Source organism: Lissotriton helveticus, chromosome 6, assembly GCF_964261635.1.
Source record: "Lissotriton helveticus chromosome 6, aLisHel1.1, whole genome shotgun sequence".
Lineage (NCBI taxonomy): Eukaryota > Metazoa > Chordata > Amphibia > Caudata > Salamandridae > Lissotriton > Lissotriton helveticus.
In genome coordinates, this window is record NC_136067.1 from 2,129,192,570 (window position 1) to 2,129,209,542 (window position 16,973).

Here is a 16,973-nt window from a genome sequence, read left to right on the forward strand (position 1 = left end):
TGACTGTCTAAAACGACTGGTCCCCCCAACATCATTCGACAACAGATTCATCAATTGTTCTCTACTGTGGCCCTCTTCCTGACGAAGGCCCCTCTGCAGTGCCGAAACGCGCCTAGAATACCGCCAGTCTTTTGAATTTGTGCCACTCAGTTCTGAACTGAATCTGTTTTATATATTGTCAATTTACCATTGTTGAACAAAATGTCACCATTCTAACAATGTTTTTAAATTTGCATTCAGTGTGCATGTGACATTGTATGATAGATACGAAAGGGAGTGTATGATTATTACAATGTCCTCTACTGTTAAAATACTGCCTATTTTTTTATTTTTCATAAATGATCTGTGGTCTTCGGTTCTTTCTGATCTATATTGTCCATTTATTAGTAATTATTTATTGCTTATTGAAAGGTTGCCTTAAATGTGTACATTGATTACTTTTTCCCTACTTTAAGGAATCTCATCTGAATTGTAGGGGGCCTCTTCTTTTGCGCTTAGAACCCTAGATTGTGTCCAGCAGGACACAACACTGATGTCACACCTGCCCCTGGGGCCATAAACTTTCAAGAGACCTTTTTTTTAGCCCTGGCTGTGCTTCTGCACCACTGGAAGCAGAGCACAAAAGAATAAAAGAGGCATCCCTCCTGTGAGGGGGCTTTGGGTGGGCAGGAGTTGACCTTGTGGATGAGTGGGGGGTTGGCACCCCCAGCCTCCCTCTCTCATACTGGGCCTGGTGGAGAGTGACGATATGACAAAATGCTTGTCAGTGCTATCATCTTAGAAACAGCTGGATCCCCCAGGGCAGGACCCACACCAGCTGTAACTGGTCTCCCAGGAACGCTCTGCACTTTTCTGCTCTTTCACTTGATGCCTCCTGCTGATAATGTGCACCCTCTTCATCCACTTTGGAGATGAGATCTGTTTCTCCTGCTTCTCGGTAAAAGTGCCTTCACTGCAGCCCTCATGTCTCTTCTCTTGGCAGGTACAGGACCGTTACCCGAGAGGTGCTCACCGCTCAGCCGAACTCCCCTCTGAGTTACCCACTCTATGGCGTGGAGCTGCTTCCTCTCTCCACCACCCTGCTTCCAGGTAACTCTCATTTGTGTATGTTTGGGATCTCCTCATATCTGAGCTGGACAAGTCAAGGGTCCCCCTAAACCCAGATAATGCAGAAGTACCCAGAGACTGCGCAGGTGCACCGCGCAGGTGCACGCGTCCGGTGTATTGGAGTGCTTGCACTGTTCTTGGCAACACTGGTGTTTTTGCATTGTGTGGCGGTATTGTGATGCAGACACCATGCTGGGTTACTGTGTTGTGGTGGATGTGAAACACTTGCTGCTTCAAATATTATACACACGTGTGCTAATTTAGGCCATTGTTGCATGGCATGTACTGTTCCTGGTTTTCTATTGTGGTTTATCTGGATGCTTGATAAGGCCTGAACATGCCAGGACCTATTGAAGACATGCTGGTGTCACGCCGACATGCTCCCACTCCACCTAGGGTATTTGCTAGTAGATGCTGACGCCATGTCAGGCTGTCTTTACCAGGAGTCTTTGCCATTAGATGCTGACGCCATGTCAGGCTGTCTTTACCAGGAGTCTTTGCCAGTAGATGCTGACGCCATGTCAGGCTGTCTTTACCTGGAGTCTTTGCCAGTAGATGCTGACGCCATGTCAGGCTGTCTTTACCAGGAGTCTTTGCCAGTTGATGCTGACTCCATGTCAGTCTGTCTTTACCAGGAGTCTTTGCCAGAAGATACTGACGTCATGTCAGGCTGTCTTTACCAGGAGTCTTTGCCAGAAGATACTGACGCCATGTCAGGCTGTCTTTACCAGGAGTCTTTGCCAGTAGATGCTGACGCCATGTCAGGCAGTCTTTACCAGGAGTCTTTGCCAGGAGATACTGACGTCATGTCAGGCTGTCTTTACCTGGAGTCTTTGCCAGTAGATGCTGACGCCATGTCAGGCTGTCTTTACCTGGAGTCTTTGTCAGTAGATGCTGACGTCATGTCAGTTTGTCTTTACCTGGAGTCTTTGCCAGTAGATGCTGACGCCATGTCAGGCTGTCTTTACCTGGAGTCTTTGTCAGTAGATCAGTCAGTCTGTCTTTACCTGGAGTCTTTGCCAGTAGATGCTGATGTCATGTCAGTCTGTCTTTACCTGGAGTCTTTGCCAGGAGATGCAGACACCATGTCAGGCTGTCTTTACCTGGAGTCTTTGCCAGGAGATGCTGACGCCATGTCAGGCAGTCTTTACCAGGAGTCTTTGCCAGTAGATGCTGATGTCATGCCAGGCTGTCTTTACCTGGAGTCTTTGCCAGGAGATGCTGATGCCATGTCAGGCTGTCTTTACCAGGAGTCTTTGCCAGTAGATGCTGATGTCATGCCAGGCTGTCTTTACCTGGAGTCTTTGCCAGGAGATGCTGATGCCATGTCAGGCTGTCTTTACCAGGAGTCTTTGCCAGTAGATGCTGATGCCATGTCAGGCTGTCTTTACCAGGAGTCTTTGCCATTAGATGCTGACGCCATGTCAGGCTGTCTTTACCAGGAGTCTTTGCCAGTAGATGCTGACGCCATGTCAGGCTGTCTTTACCTGGAGTCTTTGCCAGTAGATGCTGACGCCATGTCAGGCTGTCTTTACCTGGAGTCTTTGCCAGTTGATGCCGAAGTCATGTCAGGCTGTCTTTACCAGGAGTCTTTGCCAGAAGATACTGACGTCATGTCAGGCTGTCTTTACCAGGAGTCTTTGCCAGAAGATACTGACGTCATGTCAGGCTGTCTTTACCTGGAGTCTTTGCCAGTAGATGCTGACGCCATGTCAGGCTGTCTTTACCAGGAGTCTTTGCCAGTAGATGCTGACGCCATGTCAGGCTGTCTTTACCAGGAGTCTTTGCCAGTAGATGCTGACGCCATGTCAGGCTGTCTTTACCAGGAGTCTTTGCCAGTAGATGCTGATGTCATGTCAGGCTGTCTTTACCAGGAGTCTTTGCCAGAAGATACTGACGTCATGTCAGGCTGTCTTTACCAGGAGTCTTTGCCAGAAGATACTGACATCATGTCAGGCTGTCTTTACCTGGAGTCTTTGCCAGTAGATGCTGACGCCATGTCAGGCTGTCTTTACCAGGAGTCTTTGCCAGTAGATGCTGACGCCATGTCAGGCTGTCTTTACCAGGAGTCTTTGCCAGTAGATGCTGACGCCATGTCAGGCTGTCTTTACCAGGAGTCTTTGCCAGAAGATACTGACGCAATGTCAGGCTGTCTTTACCTGGAGTATTTGCCAGTAGATGCTGACGCCATGTCAGGCTGTCTTTACCTGAAGTCTTTGCCAGTAGATGCTGAGCCATGTCAGGCTGTCTTTACCTGGAGTCTTTGCCAGAAGATACTGACTCCATGTCAGTCTGTCTTTACCTGTAGTCTTTGCCAGTAGATGCTGATGCCATGTCAGGCTGTCTTTACCTGGAGTCTTTGCCAGTTGATGCCGACGTCATGTCAGGCTTTCTTTACCTTGGGTCTTTGCCAGTAGATGCTGACGCCATGTCAGGCTGTCTTTACCAGGAGTCTTTGCCAGTAGATGCTGACGCCATGTCAGGCTGTCTTTACCTGGAGTCTTTGTCAGTAGATCAGTCAGTCTGTCTTTACCTGGAGTCTTTGCCAGTAGATGCTGACATCATGTCAGTCTGTCTTTACCTGGAGTCTTTGCCAGAAGATACTGACGTCATGTCAGGCTGTCTTTACCTGGAGTCTTTGCCAGTAGATGCTGACGCCATGTCAGGCTGTCTTTACCTTGGGTCTTTGCCAGTAGATGCTGACGCCATGTCAGGCTGTCTTTACCAGGAGTCTTTGCCAGTAGATGCTGACGCCATGTCAGGCTGTCTTTACCTGGAGTCTTTGCCAGTAGATGCTGACGTCATGTCAGTCTGTCTTTACCTGGAGTCTTTGCCAGAAGATACTGACGTCATGTCAGGCTGTCTTTATGTGGAGTCTTTGCCAGGAGATGCTGACGCCATGTCAGGCTTTCTTTACCTTGGGTCTTTGCCAGTAGATGCTGACGCCATGTCAGGCTGTCTTTACCTGGAGTCTTTGCCAGTAGATGCTGACGCCATGTCAGGCTGTCTTTACCTGGAGTCTTTGTCAGTAGATCAGTCAGTCTGTCTTTACCTGGAGTCTTTGCCAGTAGATGCTGACACCATATCAGGCTGTCTTTACCAGGAGTCTTTGCCAGTAGATGCTAACGCCATGTCAGGCTGTCTTTACCTGGAGTCTTTGCCAGTAGATGCTGACGCCATGTCAGGCTGTCTTTACCTGGAGTCTTTGTCAGTAGATGCTGACGTCATGTCAGTTTGTCTTTACCTGGAGTCTTTGCCAGTAGATGCTGACGCCATGTCAGGCTGTCTTTACCTGGAGTCTTTGTCAGTAGATCAGTCAGTCTGTCTTTACCTGGAGTCTTTGCCAGTAGATGCTGACGTCATGTCAGTCTGTCTTCACGTGGAGTCTTTGCCAGAAGATGCTGACGTCATGTCAGGCTGTCTTCACGTGGAGTCTTTGCCAGTAGATGCTGATGCCATGTCAGTCTGTCTTCACGTGGAGTCTTTTCCAGTAGATGCTGATGCCATGTCAGGTTGTCTGTCCCTTAATTAGCATACGATATGTTGCACTGTATACGTTATGCCCTAGGGGCCTCACAAACCATATACTAAAATAGTGGTATAAGAACCATGTGAGAGTTAGAAAGCAGGCCTGGGGCCTGTGGAATCGCTGGGGCTGCCTAGAACCACTAAAGGTTAGGATGCAGGAGGCTCAAGGGAGACGCGTGCAGTGTCTAAAAACAGCAGCGGGTTACCATTGACTTTCTATGGAGAACAAACAAGTTACAATTTTAAAGAATAAGGACACTTAGAGGTGAGCTACGATGGAACCCTTTTAGACTAGGACACTTCGAGAGTCAAGACCCACGGGAGCACCAGAGTACTCGTGTTACCTCACCCAGGGAAGCCGGGTGCATAGGTGTCTTTTGGTGTCAGGTTTCGTTGTCGATTCCAATGGAGAGCTGCGAAGAAGTGCTGCAGGTGACCAGAGGAAAAGTGTCTGGGTGGATCCAGGGGTGGATCGGAGATGTGAAGAACCTGAAAGCAGAGGGGACAGAGTCTGGGTCACTAGCCAGTGGCCAGGATGGCGATAGGAAGAAGCCAGCCGATGCCGGGTGAATTCAGGTGAGAAGGTAAAACTTGTCTCTTCAGCCACGAGGTCCAGGAGGTGTTGACGACAACCAGGAGCTGGATTCTATCTGTCCCATAAAGCATCTAGTTGACTCCGGTGTCGGTATCCGGATTAGGCCCAACAAGCCTTGGCAAACGCAATCCACACAAGATATCAATATTGGCTTTGGTGCAGACCAGCAAGGTCTGAAGAACTCCTCCTTTAGAGAGGAGTGGTAGCAAGCCTGGAGCTACCAGAAAAGAAAAGTAAATCAAGGATTAGTCTTCGTGGGGGCTCATTAGCCAATAGATTAGGAACTGCAAAGACGCGCCAAGCTGAAATGCACAAAGCAGGCCCACGGGACACTCATGGAGTGGGGGCCTCTGAGCTTCGGAGCAAAAGGTGCACGGGGCAGGGGCTTCAAATACCCCAAAGCACAACTTCGGGGTACCTCGGGAAATAGGTGCAGTAGCAAGTATGCAGGATGTCCAGGAGTTCCGGTCCCACGTCTCTTGTGTCCTCCATGGGTCTCAGCTTTGCTGGAACCGCAGGTCAGTGTCAGAGATGTCTAGAAGTCCATGTCTTGTGTCACTGATTCTTCAGGATCTGGCGGGAGCCTCAAAAGACCGGCAAAAATGCTGTTGGTGCCTGTTTGAACAGGGGAGTCACTCCTTGACCACAAGGGAGATTTCTTCCGTCTTCCAGTCGATATGGAATGTCGAAGGTCCAGGATATATGTTGCAGAGTTTCGTCCAGGGTAATCTGTGCAACTTATCGTATGCTAATTGAGTAACTTGTGATGTACTTCGATCTCTGACCTCATAAAGAGTACAGAGGGGTTGTGTTTAGAATACATAAATATATATTTGATATATACCTTGTGTGGTGTGCTTTCATTTGATCATTCAAGAGATTATAGTTGGTAAAACAACTAGCTTAACTCGCCTCTAAGTCTTAGCCTGAAGGCTGCTCGCCACAGCTACCACTAGGATAGCTTTCTATAAGGTTGACTTTACAACCTACCATCAATAAGGGTCGTTTGGACTGGTGCAAGGTGCCCACTAGAATAGTGGACATCATATACCAGGCCAACTTCTCACAGGGGTGGTTACACCCCTTTCCCTTTGTCCAGTTTTGCACCAGAGCTGGGGGAAGAGTGCCCCAGCAACCGGTTTGAACTGGGAAATGCATGGAGCACCTTGTGTGCCCCAGGCATTGTCTGAAAAGCATTCACTGAATGCAGCCCTCCCTGCCCCAATACACTAAAGCCTGTCTGGGGAGGTCCTAGCACCACCCTGGACAGGAAACCTATTGTCCAGGCCCCCCCTGCCGGAGTTTCGTCCAGCAGCAGGAGGTCAGACTCATGTCTGTGGCAGCAGCATCCATTTTGTGATGCTGAGGCTCTGTTTAATTTTAACCGGGTATACCAGTGTGCACATGTCTTTTCCCTCTAGAAAGGTGGAATGCTACCCCTGCCGCCAGAACTGGCGGGGGATGGGGAGTATTCCAAAGTGTTTGACACCAAACACGACATGTTTTGATTAAGCCAAACCAAAGTTAGCATTAACCGCGAAGATTATAATGCGCTTAAGAGTATATGGTATGGCTATATCATAGAACAGCTATAAGGAGATATTTCCGAAAGCTGCGGAGGGGCTCAGCTCATGCTAGGGCACCCTCTCACACAAGACCACGCACTCTGCCTTCAGGATTGTCAAGGCCTGCCATAGGAGTGACTTATAGGTTAATATGTGTCTGTATGTAAAGGTAGATATAGGTATACTATATCTAAGTAAAGGGTGCTTACACCACCTTACCCAGGCTGCAAGGGCAGACCTGTGGTGCCAGTTTGGAAGTCTTCCCAGGGGTGGCATAATACATGCTTCAGCCCCTGGTAGGCTTCTGAGCTACCTATGCCCCAGGTACCTATGGTACCATATACAGGGACTCACAAGGGTAACCCAGTAACCAATCTGGTATGTACCTAAAGTACATGGTATCAATTTAGAGAGGAAACAGCTTGGTTGTGGGCCTGATTAGCAGGGCCACAGCCAGACTAAAGTCGAAAAACCAGAGAATCACAGCAAAAAGTGGGGGTAACCATAGGAAGCAGACCCTACTCTCCTACAGTTTTTACCTGGAGTCTTTCTAGTAGATGCTGAGGGTGAACCTGGGCCACAGAGGGTATAGAAGGAAGATGTCTGTGAGGGCTGCTGGTGAGTGAGATAAGACAACTTTAGTGGCCAACATGCTTGTTTTTTTCTTTTCCTAGGGCTTGGAGTCCACGTGGAGAAGGCAGAGCCCTTTCAGGTACAGTGATATGATATGTCCAGACGTTCTGTGTACTTTGCTTCAAGCTTGCTTGATGCTGCCTCCAAAAGTCAATTTTCTAACTATCAGCCACTGATCTGTTGAAATGAGTGCTACCTGTGTTTTTTTGCAGGTGTTATGGTATGGCGTGTGGGCTGGAGGGTTCAAGTGTGCCGACTGAGTTCATACCCCACCCGTTTATAGGAGAATCGAGGACAAGCAATTGTAAACACTCTGGGCATGTTTCCCAAAGGTGAAATTAGACCAAAAGTCTAAGTTTAGACCTGAAGTCCCTTTTTTTAGTATTACAAAGGTAAGTTACTACTAGTATGTTTACTACTAGTCAAGGTACCAGTAGTAAAGTTACTAGTAGTGATTTACCTTTGTGAATACCGAAAAGTAGTAAAGTTAGACTTTTGGTCTAAAGTTAGACTTCAGTTCTAAAGTTGTACTTTAGGTGTAAGATACACTTTTGGTCTAACTTTATCTTTCTGAATCCGGCCGTCGGTCTTTCTCTTGCTTGTACAAGTGATCCAATAGATGAAAATGTGATGTTCACCTCAGTTAGTGCCTTTCACCCCAAGATACAGGCTCCAATCATTTGACACATACATAAGCTGTGCATGCGGGGAGCACAAGTTCTAGTTATTTGAGTAAACTACAGCTGGTGTACTTCAGTGTTTTTGTGTGTTTTTTTTTACATTAGTTCTTGTCTCATTTCAACAGATATGCATCACTTTAACCTTTGTTCTTTTCAGTAAAATTGTGGGATTGTTTGATCATATTCTAAATTGGCCCAGTGCCCAACCCACCTCATATGCTCCACCCTGTTGTGCAAGGCTTTAGGCCATGGGCCGCAGGGGCGTGGCCACAGGAATGCCCTCTTGGCAAGACCCTATGCCCAACCCTGCACTGGCACCCAGCCCTCACTGCACACACCCTCTGGCCATGAGCAGCGCAGGTTGGCCGTTGGGCCTGCAATCATTCCTCCACAGGTGGCCCTCTGTGGGTATCCAACCACCACTGCGCACAAAGGAGCATATCAACAACGAGGGGCGATAATTATCGCTCATCTCGCCTAGCGTTGATTTCCCTAACGCCGGCTATCGCTGAGTTAAATCGCCGAGTTAGTGCGTTATCATCAACACATAACTCAAGAGCGATATATAATCCAAAGTTCCCAGAAAAAGATTAGTAACAACATTATACAAAAAAAGAACGGACGTCAATAAAGCCTTTCACTTCAAAAGCAACCATCCCCGTAGCCTCAAAGACAATCTGCCCTATGGGCAATATTTGAGGATTCGAAGAAATTGCCAATACAAGGACGAGTACCTGAGACATGCGGAAAACCTCACGAATAACTTGTTACAGCGAGGCTATCCTAAAAAACTACTGAAAAGGTCTGTCAAAAGAGCATGGTGGACACCGCGAGAAAGTTTATTGGAAAGAAAACCCCCCCAAAAAACTGAAAGAATGGTTTTTGTATCTACGTTCTGTCCCAATTCCAATGCACTGAAAAAATTGTTGAAAAATAACTGGCATTTATTGAGAAATTTAGACACTGCATTCGATAAAGAGCCGCTATTTGCCTTCAAAAAGAACGCCAGCATTGCCAACCAATTGGTAAGAGCGGCACTGCCACAAAAAAGTAAATATCCGGACCTAAGAACAATGTTATGTCTACCGCCAGTCCATGGTCACCACAAATGCGGAGAATGTTCATGTTGTGATACCACAAAAGAAGGAAGTCTTTTTGAATACAGAAACATAAAATGGAAACATGACACATTCACAAATTGTAAATCTCGGTTCGTCATATATGGCATTTTATGCCCCTGTAACCAACTGTACATTGGTAAAACCAGCCAAGAGGTACGAACAAGAATCCAACAGCACAAATCAAGAATTAAAAACAAGGTACTAACAGCTCCCCTTGTGAATCATTGGCTCGAAAAGAACCATAATGAAAGAGAGTTGACCTGGACAGTCATCTCAAAAGTGGACAATGACGAAAGCGGAGGCGACCAAGAAGCAAAACTCGCAAGAAGAGAGGCGATGTTGATTCTGAAATTTAATTCGACAACTGAGGGGCTCAATGAACTAACCGAATTATTTAAATTAGGCTAGGATCCCATAGATCATCCCCAACCAGTGACATGAGACATCCTAGGAGTACAGGGGTGCACCCAGTGTCAGCGCGACCCATCATAGGTAGACGGGTAGATAGCTTCTGGACCAATTCTGCAAACAGACACATACAATGAGGATTGAACTATGACAAACATTGGACTAGACTTGAGACGCTCCACCAGTGATCAAACCAAATAATAGGACAAATTTTGCCACGACCGGGTTGATCTGCTCGTTAAATGTGAAAATCTACTAACTAAACGTTACATGATCGGACACAATGAGACACACAATGACTTTTGTCATGTTGTGATCTTTCTGAATATAACGAAAATAAATGAAAGAATCAACCGTTCAAAAAGGAAATTGTTCAAAAATCGGGCCGATTTAAGGAACTACCCTCCCGCATGACTACATTTCCCATGTCTCCTGGGAAAACCCGGTATTCAACGCTACACTGACCGCGGCGTGCAGATCGAAGGAAAACGAAGCAAACGCTCGGTGCCCCGACCTGCAGAGGTAATCACCGGTATGCTAACTAAATGAGGCTCGTAAAAAACCGCTGGGTCTCCTGAACACTAACCCTGCTGTTTGTGACGATTTCTTCACTTAGGCGGGTGCGCTGGACCTCGAACAGTACAAGCAAACAGCCAAGACCCAGGTACAGTGTATGAATGACGTCAGAAAGACTGTGTCATAGGTACTTAAACAACAACATTTTCAACGAATCCCTTTTCTTTGATGCCACTCTCGGTTGTACTGAACATAAAGACCTAAACCCCTACCATTTGAGTGGAAGTAAGTGCAACGTACACATGATGGTATGAATGAGTTGTAAGGAATGAGTTAAGCAGATCTTGACGGCGTGTATTGTTTCGTGCTTCATTTCTCTCTGATGCATCAGGTTGCTCTCGAATTGGTTTTGCGTCGGGAAATTGCCAAACCGCCCCAGGCTCTGATTTGTAAGAGGTAAGACTAGGAGGTAGATTGTGTTGAAGTGGCTAGCCTGCAGCCTTAAAAAACATTGGGTTCTAAAACAAGGTTTTCTCCCCCTTTTTTTACAGACTACTGTCCTGATGAGAACTCTCTAAACAATTCTGAGTTCGAAACGCGTAGACTGTGTTAGCCATTGAAAAGACCAAATAGAACAAAAGACTATACAATAATTGTGAATCCTTTCTTATGCTATATGGCTTTGCTGTGAACATTATATTTCCCGCTGTTTTTATCTATAATAGTATGAGTGGAGTATGGTTGAGAGTAGGAGGTATTTTGTTAATAATTTGTTTTTTGTTTTGAATGTATTAGTGTTTAGGTTTTGTACATAATGTCTACAAATTTGCAAAATATGTGAAATGTAAATATAACATGTGATAAAAGAAATACAGAATAAAACAAATGAACTAAGAAGAAAATAAAAATCAAGAAACATTTGGTTTGATTCCAATGTTTATGGTTAAAAAAGGTTGTTGTTTTGAATCAACTAGCACCAGCATTCTCTGTTGTTTATCAGTTTCATGTAGTTAGGCAGTCTATAAACCCCTGCTCGCCTGTCCGTAAAAGGTGTGTGATAGTAGACCCTCAATGGCGGGGGCACCTTTGGTTGGACCTGCTGGGTGGCACAAAGCTGCGGATCGCGGAATTTTTGGCAACTCCGTGTTCTCCGCGGAACGCAAAATTACCCAAATTCTGCGAGCGGAACAGAATTTACCGCCCAGGCCTTATTTGACCTCAGGAGCCTGGCCATCATCTTACCGGCTTTATCCCTTTGGGTGTGCTGGTGGGCAACATTTTCATTGTAGTTTAATTTCCCCATAGTGTATGCCAGTGTGGCAATTGTGGTGCAATAGTGTGTTTTCCATCCCTTTTATGTCATCTTCTTTCAATTGGAGGTCTTTAATTAATATGTGCTTAACCCCAAAAGCTGTCTTAATTGTGGGGCCCTTTATGACTGCCTTTAGGGCATCTCATTCAATCATGGTATCAGATGATGTAACTTCAGTGTTGGTCAACATGATCATCAGTGCCCGAGTAGAACTGACTTTCCACCGAGAGCCTCCCCAGGAAGGTGCCTTGTCGGTATCACTGCCTGTGAGCTCCCCAGTTTCGGGCATTTTAAGGGATTGTGATCCAACACCATGCACCAAAAAATACTCAATCTCTTGAACCTGTGCCCCTATTTCATTAGAGCCGTAATGGAGAATGATTCTTGTATGTAAGGCACAGCTGGCTGTAGATGAATCTTATGAAAGTGCAATAGATAGAAGGTTATGTGCTTGCGCTCTATTGCCAACAGTAATAAATGGAACTTGTTAGGGCTGCTACTAGGGATAGGGATGACGTCTATCTAACCGTCACCATATAATGTAGTAAACCACATCAACAAAGATAAATACAATGTATCCCGAGCAAAGTCAAACATTATACAAGTCATCAATCAAAATAAAGCATCATATTCCAAGATAGGTGTAAGTCTTCTTCTTTAATATTCACAACAGCATCTCTTTGATTGCTAGCCAACACGTGTTTCGTCTAATTTAGCAGTTTGTGCATTTAGACTTCATCAGGGCTAGAATGTACAACAAAAACAACAATTACAAACTAAATATGTCAATGCAGAACATATTTAAAAAGTAGTGCAGAGAAGACAAGGTTTATCTCAACCCAGTGACATCCATATCACCTGAAAAGACAGGAGCATCCACATAAAATTGCCACCTATATGTCAAGGTTACAGATTCAAACAAAACACCCAAAGTGAATAAAGCATATTAAAAAAGTGAACAGAGAATGACCAATAAGTTATTAATGAGATAAGAAGTGCAAAGGCAAACTCAATAAAACCAGAAAGAAACCCAAAGTGAAAATTCAATGAAAAATAAGGAAGAATAACGTAAAAAGACATATCCAACCAAGCAAAATCCACAGAAATCGGGACGCCTAAAGAAACCCTGAGTGAGTAACAATAGGTATAAGAAAAATAATGCTAATAGAAACGCTTACCAGCACATGTATTTACGAAACTGGCGACACCACTGACTACCTGTTCCGAGTGGCGCAATGAAGAAGCTGCATAACAAAATATTATAGAGGAGATATTTACCGAATTAAATCCATCTCGACCTTGAAGTGGCACTACCACTCCCAATCGTCTACATCATTACGCTAGGCAAAAAGTCATAAAGACAGCTGCAATACTCACTAAATTTGAAGTTTAAAGTCGATTCAACGAAGAAGTAGCACCTCAATTTATAGAATTATCGAAACCCTCGTCAGGGCAAAGTCCGGTCACAAAATCTAAAACAGAACATCTTTATTAAGTCCTCAGCAATAAAATTAATTATTATACCTTATCTACATCCAATAAAATCAGAGATAAGATTAAGATTAATTTTTGAGGTGATATGGATGTCACTGGGTTGAGATAAACCTTGTCTTCTCTGCACTACTTTTTAAATATGTTCTGCATTGACATATTTAGTTTGTAATTGTTGTTTTTGTTGTACATTCTAGCCCTGATGAAGTCTAAATGCACAAACTGCTAAATTAGACGAAACACGTGTTGGCTAGCAATCAAAGAGATGCTGTCGTGAATATTAAAGAAGAAGACTTACACCTATCTTGGAATATGATGCTTTATTTTGATTGATGACTTGTATAATGTTTGACTTTGCTCGGGATACATTGTATTTATCTTTGTAGATGAATCTTACTCAATACCTTTATTTGGGGTAAGTGTATAGCAAACTCTCACACTCTTTGGGTGATGTCATCCGTGATGTCATCAATGATTTATTTAAGATGTCATGAATGGTGTAACATGCGCGGTCATAAGCAGTGCATTCCGGGAGTGCAAGTTACTATTTAGTTGGCTTGCGGAACTATAACTGGCTAATATCAATTTGATTTATTTTAGTCCGTTTTTAACTCATTTCATCATCTTATTATAGCGTTACTTTAACCTTTGTTTTTTTAGTGAAAACAATATATGTATGTACTGCTTGTGTAACAAAAAAAAAACAGTAGTTGTGCTGTGATTCGATTGGGGAGGAGAGGTGGTATCTTGAAATAATCTACATGTCATGTGACCGCTTCTCCTTAAGGTGACCTTGACTGCTGCCCTGGGAGCCTTCAATACTCTAGCCAATGTCTCAGCAGAAGTGGTGCAGGGGAGGGGTGAAAAGGAAATGACCATTTCTACTCCACACCTGGAGCTGGTGAACTTCATCCTTCAGCACACCACGTACACCAGCACTGTGTATAATATTCATGATGTGGATACGGGTGAGTATCACTGCACGTCGGCCTTTCTGTGTAGCCCCACCAATGCGATACTAGTGAGCATTACTGCACGCCTGCCATGCTGTGTAACAAGCACCATCACATGTAACGTGCACCAATACGGTACGTCATATTCACACAGACTATGCTGGTGAGTATCACTGCACATATATATACACACACAAAAGGGGAGGGACTAGAGAGTGGGCCTCATTCTCCCAACTAAACTATCAACCTCGCTACACGAGAAGGACAAAACCCTACGCCTTAGTATAAGAGCTAGGAAATATAAAAAGCAAAAAAAGGGGGAAAGGAGAATAAATAGAAAGTATGAAAGAATCTGTTGGGAAAATGTTGGGGGAAAACACAGGAAATGTTTATGATTGCCCTCACCCACTATGCAGTGACATGCCTCATCATATGGTCGCCGTCACTCCCTGGTGCAGACCAACACTCAGGGCGGAGCACACATTTTTTAAATATAAATTCAAAGAAAAAACAAATATTTTTCTTATGAGGGATCCCTATTGCAGAAAGAAGTTTATGTAAAACTGTCTAAGCGGGTGCCTAAATCATTATTTATTGTTTGCTCTCCTTGACAGGATTTAAAGTTTAAGAATGGGTATATAGGAGGAGTTACATTTCTATTACCCCATCCGCCTGTACCAACATGTTTCAGCCATCTATTAATGCCCAAAAGGGTCACTGGCCTTCCTCAGGATACTGATCCCTCATTATAACCTCGGGAGTGCAAGATATCTGAAAATTCACACAATGATCAATAAATGACAAAACAACTCAAGAGGGAGAGCCACACCAATTTAAAAAAATACCAAGTAGTAAGAACAAGTTCTGCAAACAGATACAATACATCAACTTATAGGACCTATATCCCTGTACCAGAAACAGGCATCCTTGTAACGGTTTCGGGGTATCACCCCTCATCAGCCAGACTAGCTTGAATCAGGTGCATAGGACCCACATCTCGGAGTACCCTTCTCACATTGGGCGACACATGCCAACAGAGCAGATGATGGACAGAGTGCTGAATAAATCAAACATTCACCCCCAGTCACAAATATGGGTGTTTTTGTACGCCACGCTGGGTCCAAACTGGGGTGGCATGGTGAGAAAAAAAAATAATGATTAAACCCAGATCTCTGTGACTGGGGACAAACATTTGCATTGTTCAGCTTTCCGTCCATCAATTGTTCTTTTTGCTTTTGTCACCCTAGGTGGGAAGGGTATGCCCTGATGTGGGTCCCATGCTCACTACACCTCCGGATTCAAGCTAGCCTGGCTGATGAGGGGTGAGGCCCCGAAACCCATCCCAGGATGCTTGTGTCCGGTCCAGGGAGGACCTGGCTTGGCAGTCCGGGCTGGACTGTTCCCATGAGGAACAGAGCCAAGACTGATTTGCATAGGGCTGGGTTCAAACTGGGGTGGTGTGGTGAGCAAGACTGAATGATGGATTAAACCCAGATCTCTGTGACTGGGGGTGAATGTTTGCATTGTTCAGCATTCGAGCCATCACTTGTTCTTTATATTATAGAAGTATAGCACACAAACATGTCTGTGATTCATCATCTATGACCGCAGACATGACCAATGAGGCGCTATTTCTTGCAGACTGTGGTCTTTGTTTCTGCACCTCTGTGATTTGGAGAAAAGAGGCCAAGACTTGCAGAGTCTCTTCCTTCTGTCCCCCAGCCCTCCCTGTTCCTTCTTCCTTCTGTCCTCGGACCACCCTACTTCTCCTTCCTTCTGTCCTCTGCCCACCCTGCTTCTCCTTCCTTCTGTCCCCCGGCCCACACTGCTTGTCCTGCTTACTGTCCTCACCCTCACCGTTTTGGTACTGCCCACTATCCCCAAGTGCACTCTGATTCCCCTGCCTTCTGTCTCCTAGCCCACCATGCTTCTCCTGTCTACTGTCCTCCGGCCCACCCTGCTTGTTCTACATTCTCTCCCCAACCCACCCTGCTTGTGCTGTCTACTACCCCCTAGCTCACCCTGCTTGTCCTTTTTACTGCCCCCTAGCTCACCCTGCTTGTCCTTTTTACTGCCCCCTAGCTCACACTGCTTCTCATGCCTACTGGCTCCCGGCTCACCCCACCAGTACTGTCTACTGTCCCCTCAGCACACCCTGCTTGTCCTGCCTACTGTCCCCAGGACCACCTGTCTTGTCCTGCCTTCTGTCTCCATCCCACCGTGCTTGTCCTGCCTACTGTCCTCCCAGACCACCCTGCTTGTCCGGCCGTCTGTCCCCCTGCCTACACTGATTGTCCTGCCTTCTGTCCCCCTTCCCTCGCTGCTTGTCCTGCCTACTGTCACCTGGTCTATCCTCCTTGTCCTTCCGTCTGTCCCCCAGCCCACGCTACTTGTCCTACCTTCTGTCCCCATCCCATCCTGCTTGTCCTGCCAACTGTCCCCCAGCCCACCACATGTCTCCTACCTTCTGTTCCCGGCCTACCAAGCTCTTTTGCCTACTGTCCCCGGCACATTCTTGGTGGTCCTGCCTTGTGTCCCCAGTCCACTCTTGTGGTCCTGCTTACTGTCCACTGGTCCACCCTTATTCTTCTGCCTTCTGTCCCCTGGTCTATCCTGCTTGTCCTGCCGTCTATCCCCCAGCCTACACTGCTTGTCCTGCCTTCTGTCCCCCATCCCTCGCTTGTTGTTCTGCCTACTGTCCTCTGGTCTATTCTGCCTAATTTTGCCAAGCCCCCCACACGTCTCTCGGTCCGCCTTGGGTTTTTTGAGTAGGGCATTGATCTCGGTGTGTTTCCAGTTCTCTGGGAAGGTCGCGGTCTCAGAGGAGAGATTGATGACATTGCGTAGGTGGGGTGCGATGGAGCTGCTGGCTTTGTTGAAGATGTGGTGCGGGAGTAGGTCTGACGGGGAGCCGGAGTGGATTGTGCTCATGGTCTTGATGGTGTCATCTACGTTCACGTTGACCCAGGCTGGCAGGGGGTTGTGGTCGATGGTGTGCGGGGTGTCTGGAGTGTCGGTGTCTGTTGGGGCTGTGCTGGGCGTTGAAGCTGTCATGGATGTCAGC

The 16,973-nt window shown here is 46.0% G+C and overlaps 1 protein-coding gene across 1 annotated transcript in view; it reads left to right on the forward strand.

Annotated features, from left to right (window-relative positions):
- Positions 1–16,973, forward strand: part of LOC144762101 (beta-1,4 N-acetylgalactosaminyltransferase 2-like) — a 335,968-nt gene that overhangs the window by 196,443 nt on the left and 122,552 nt on the right. Inside the window, exons 3-5 of the mRNA XM_078647224.1 lie at positions 983–1,089; positions 7,470–7,507; positions 13,744–13,924. Of these exons, the coding sequence (XP_078503350.1) occupies positions 983–1,089; positions 7,470–7,507; positions 13,744–13,924 (326 nt within the window). The remainder of the gene's footprint in view (positions 1–982; positions 1,090–7,469; positions 7,508–13,743; positions 13,925–16,973) is intronic.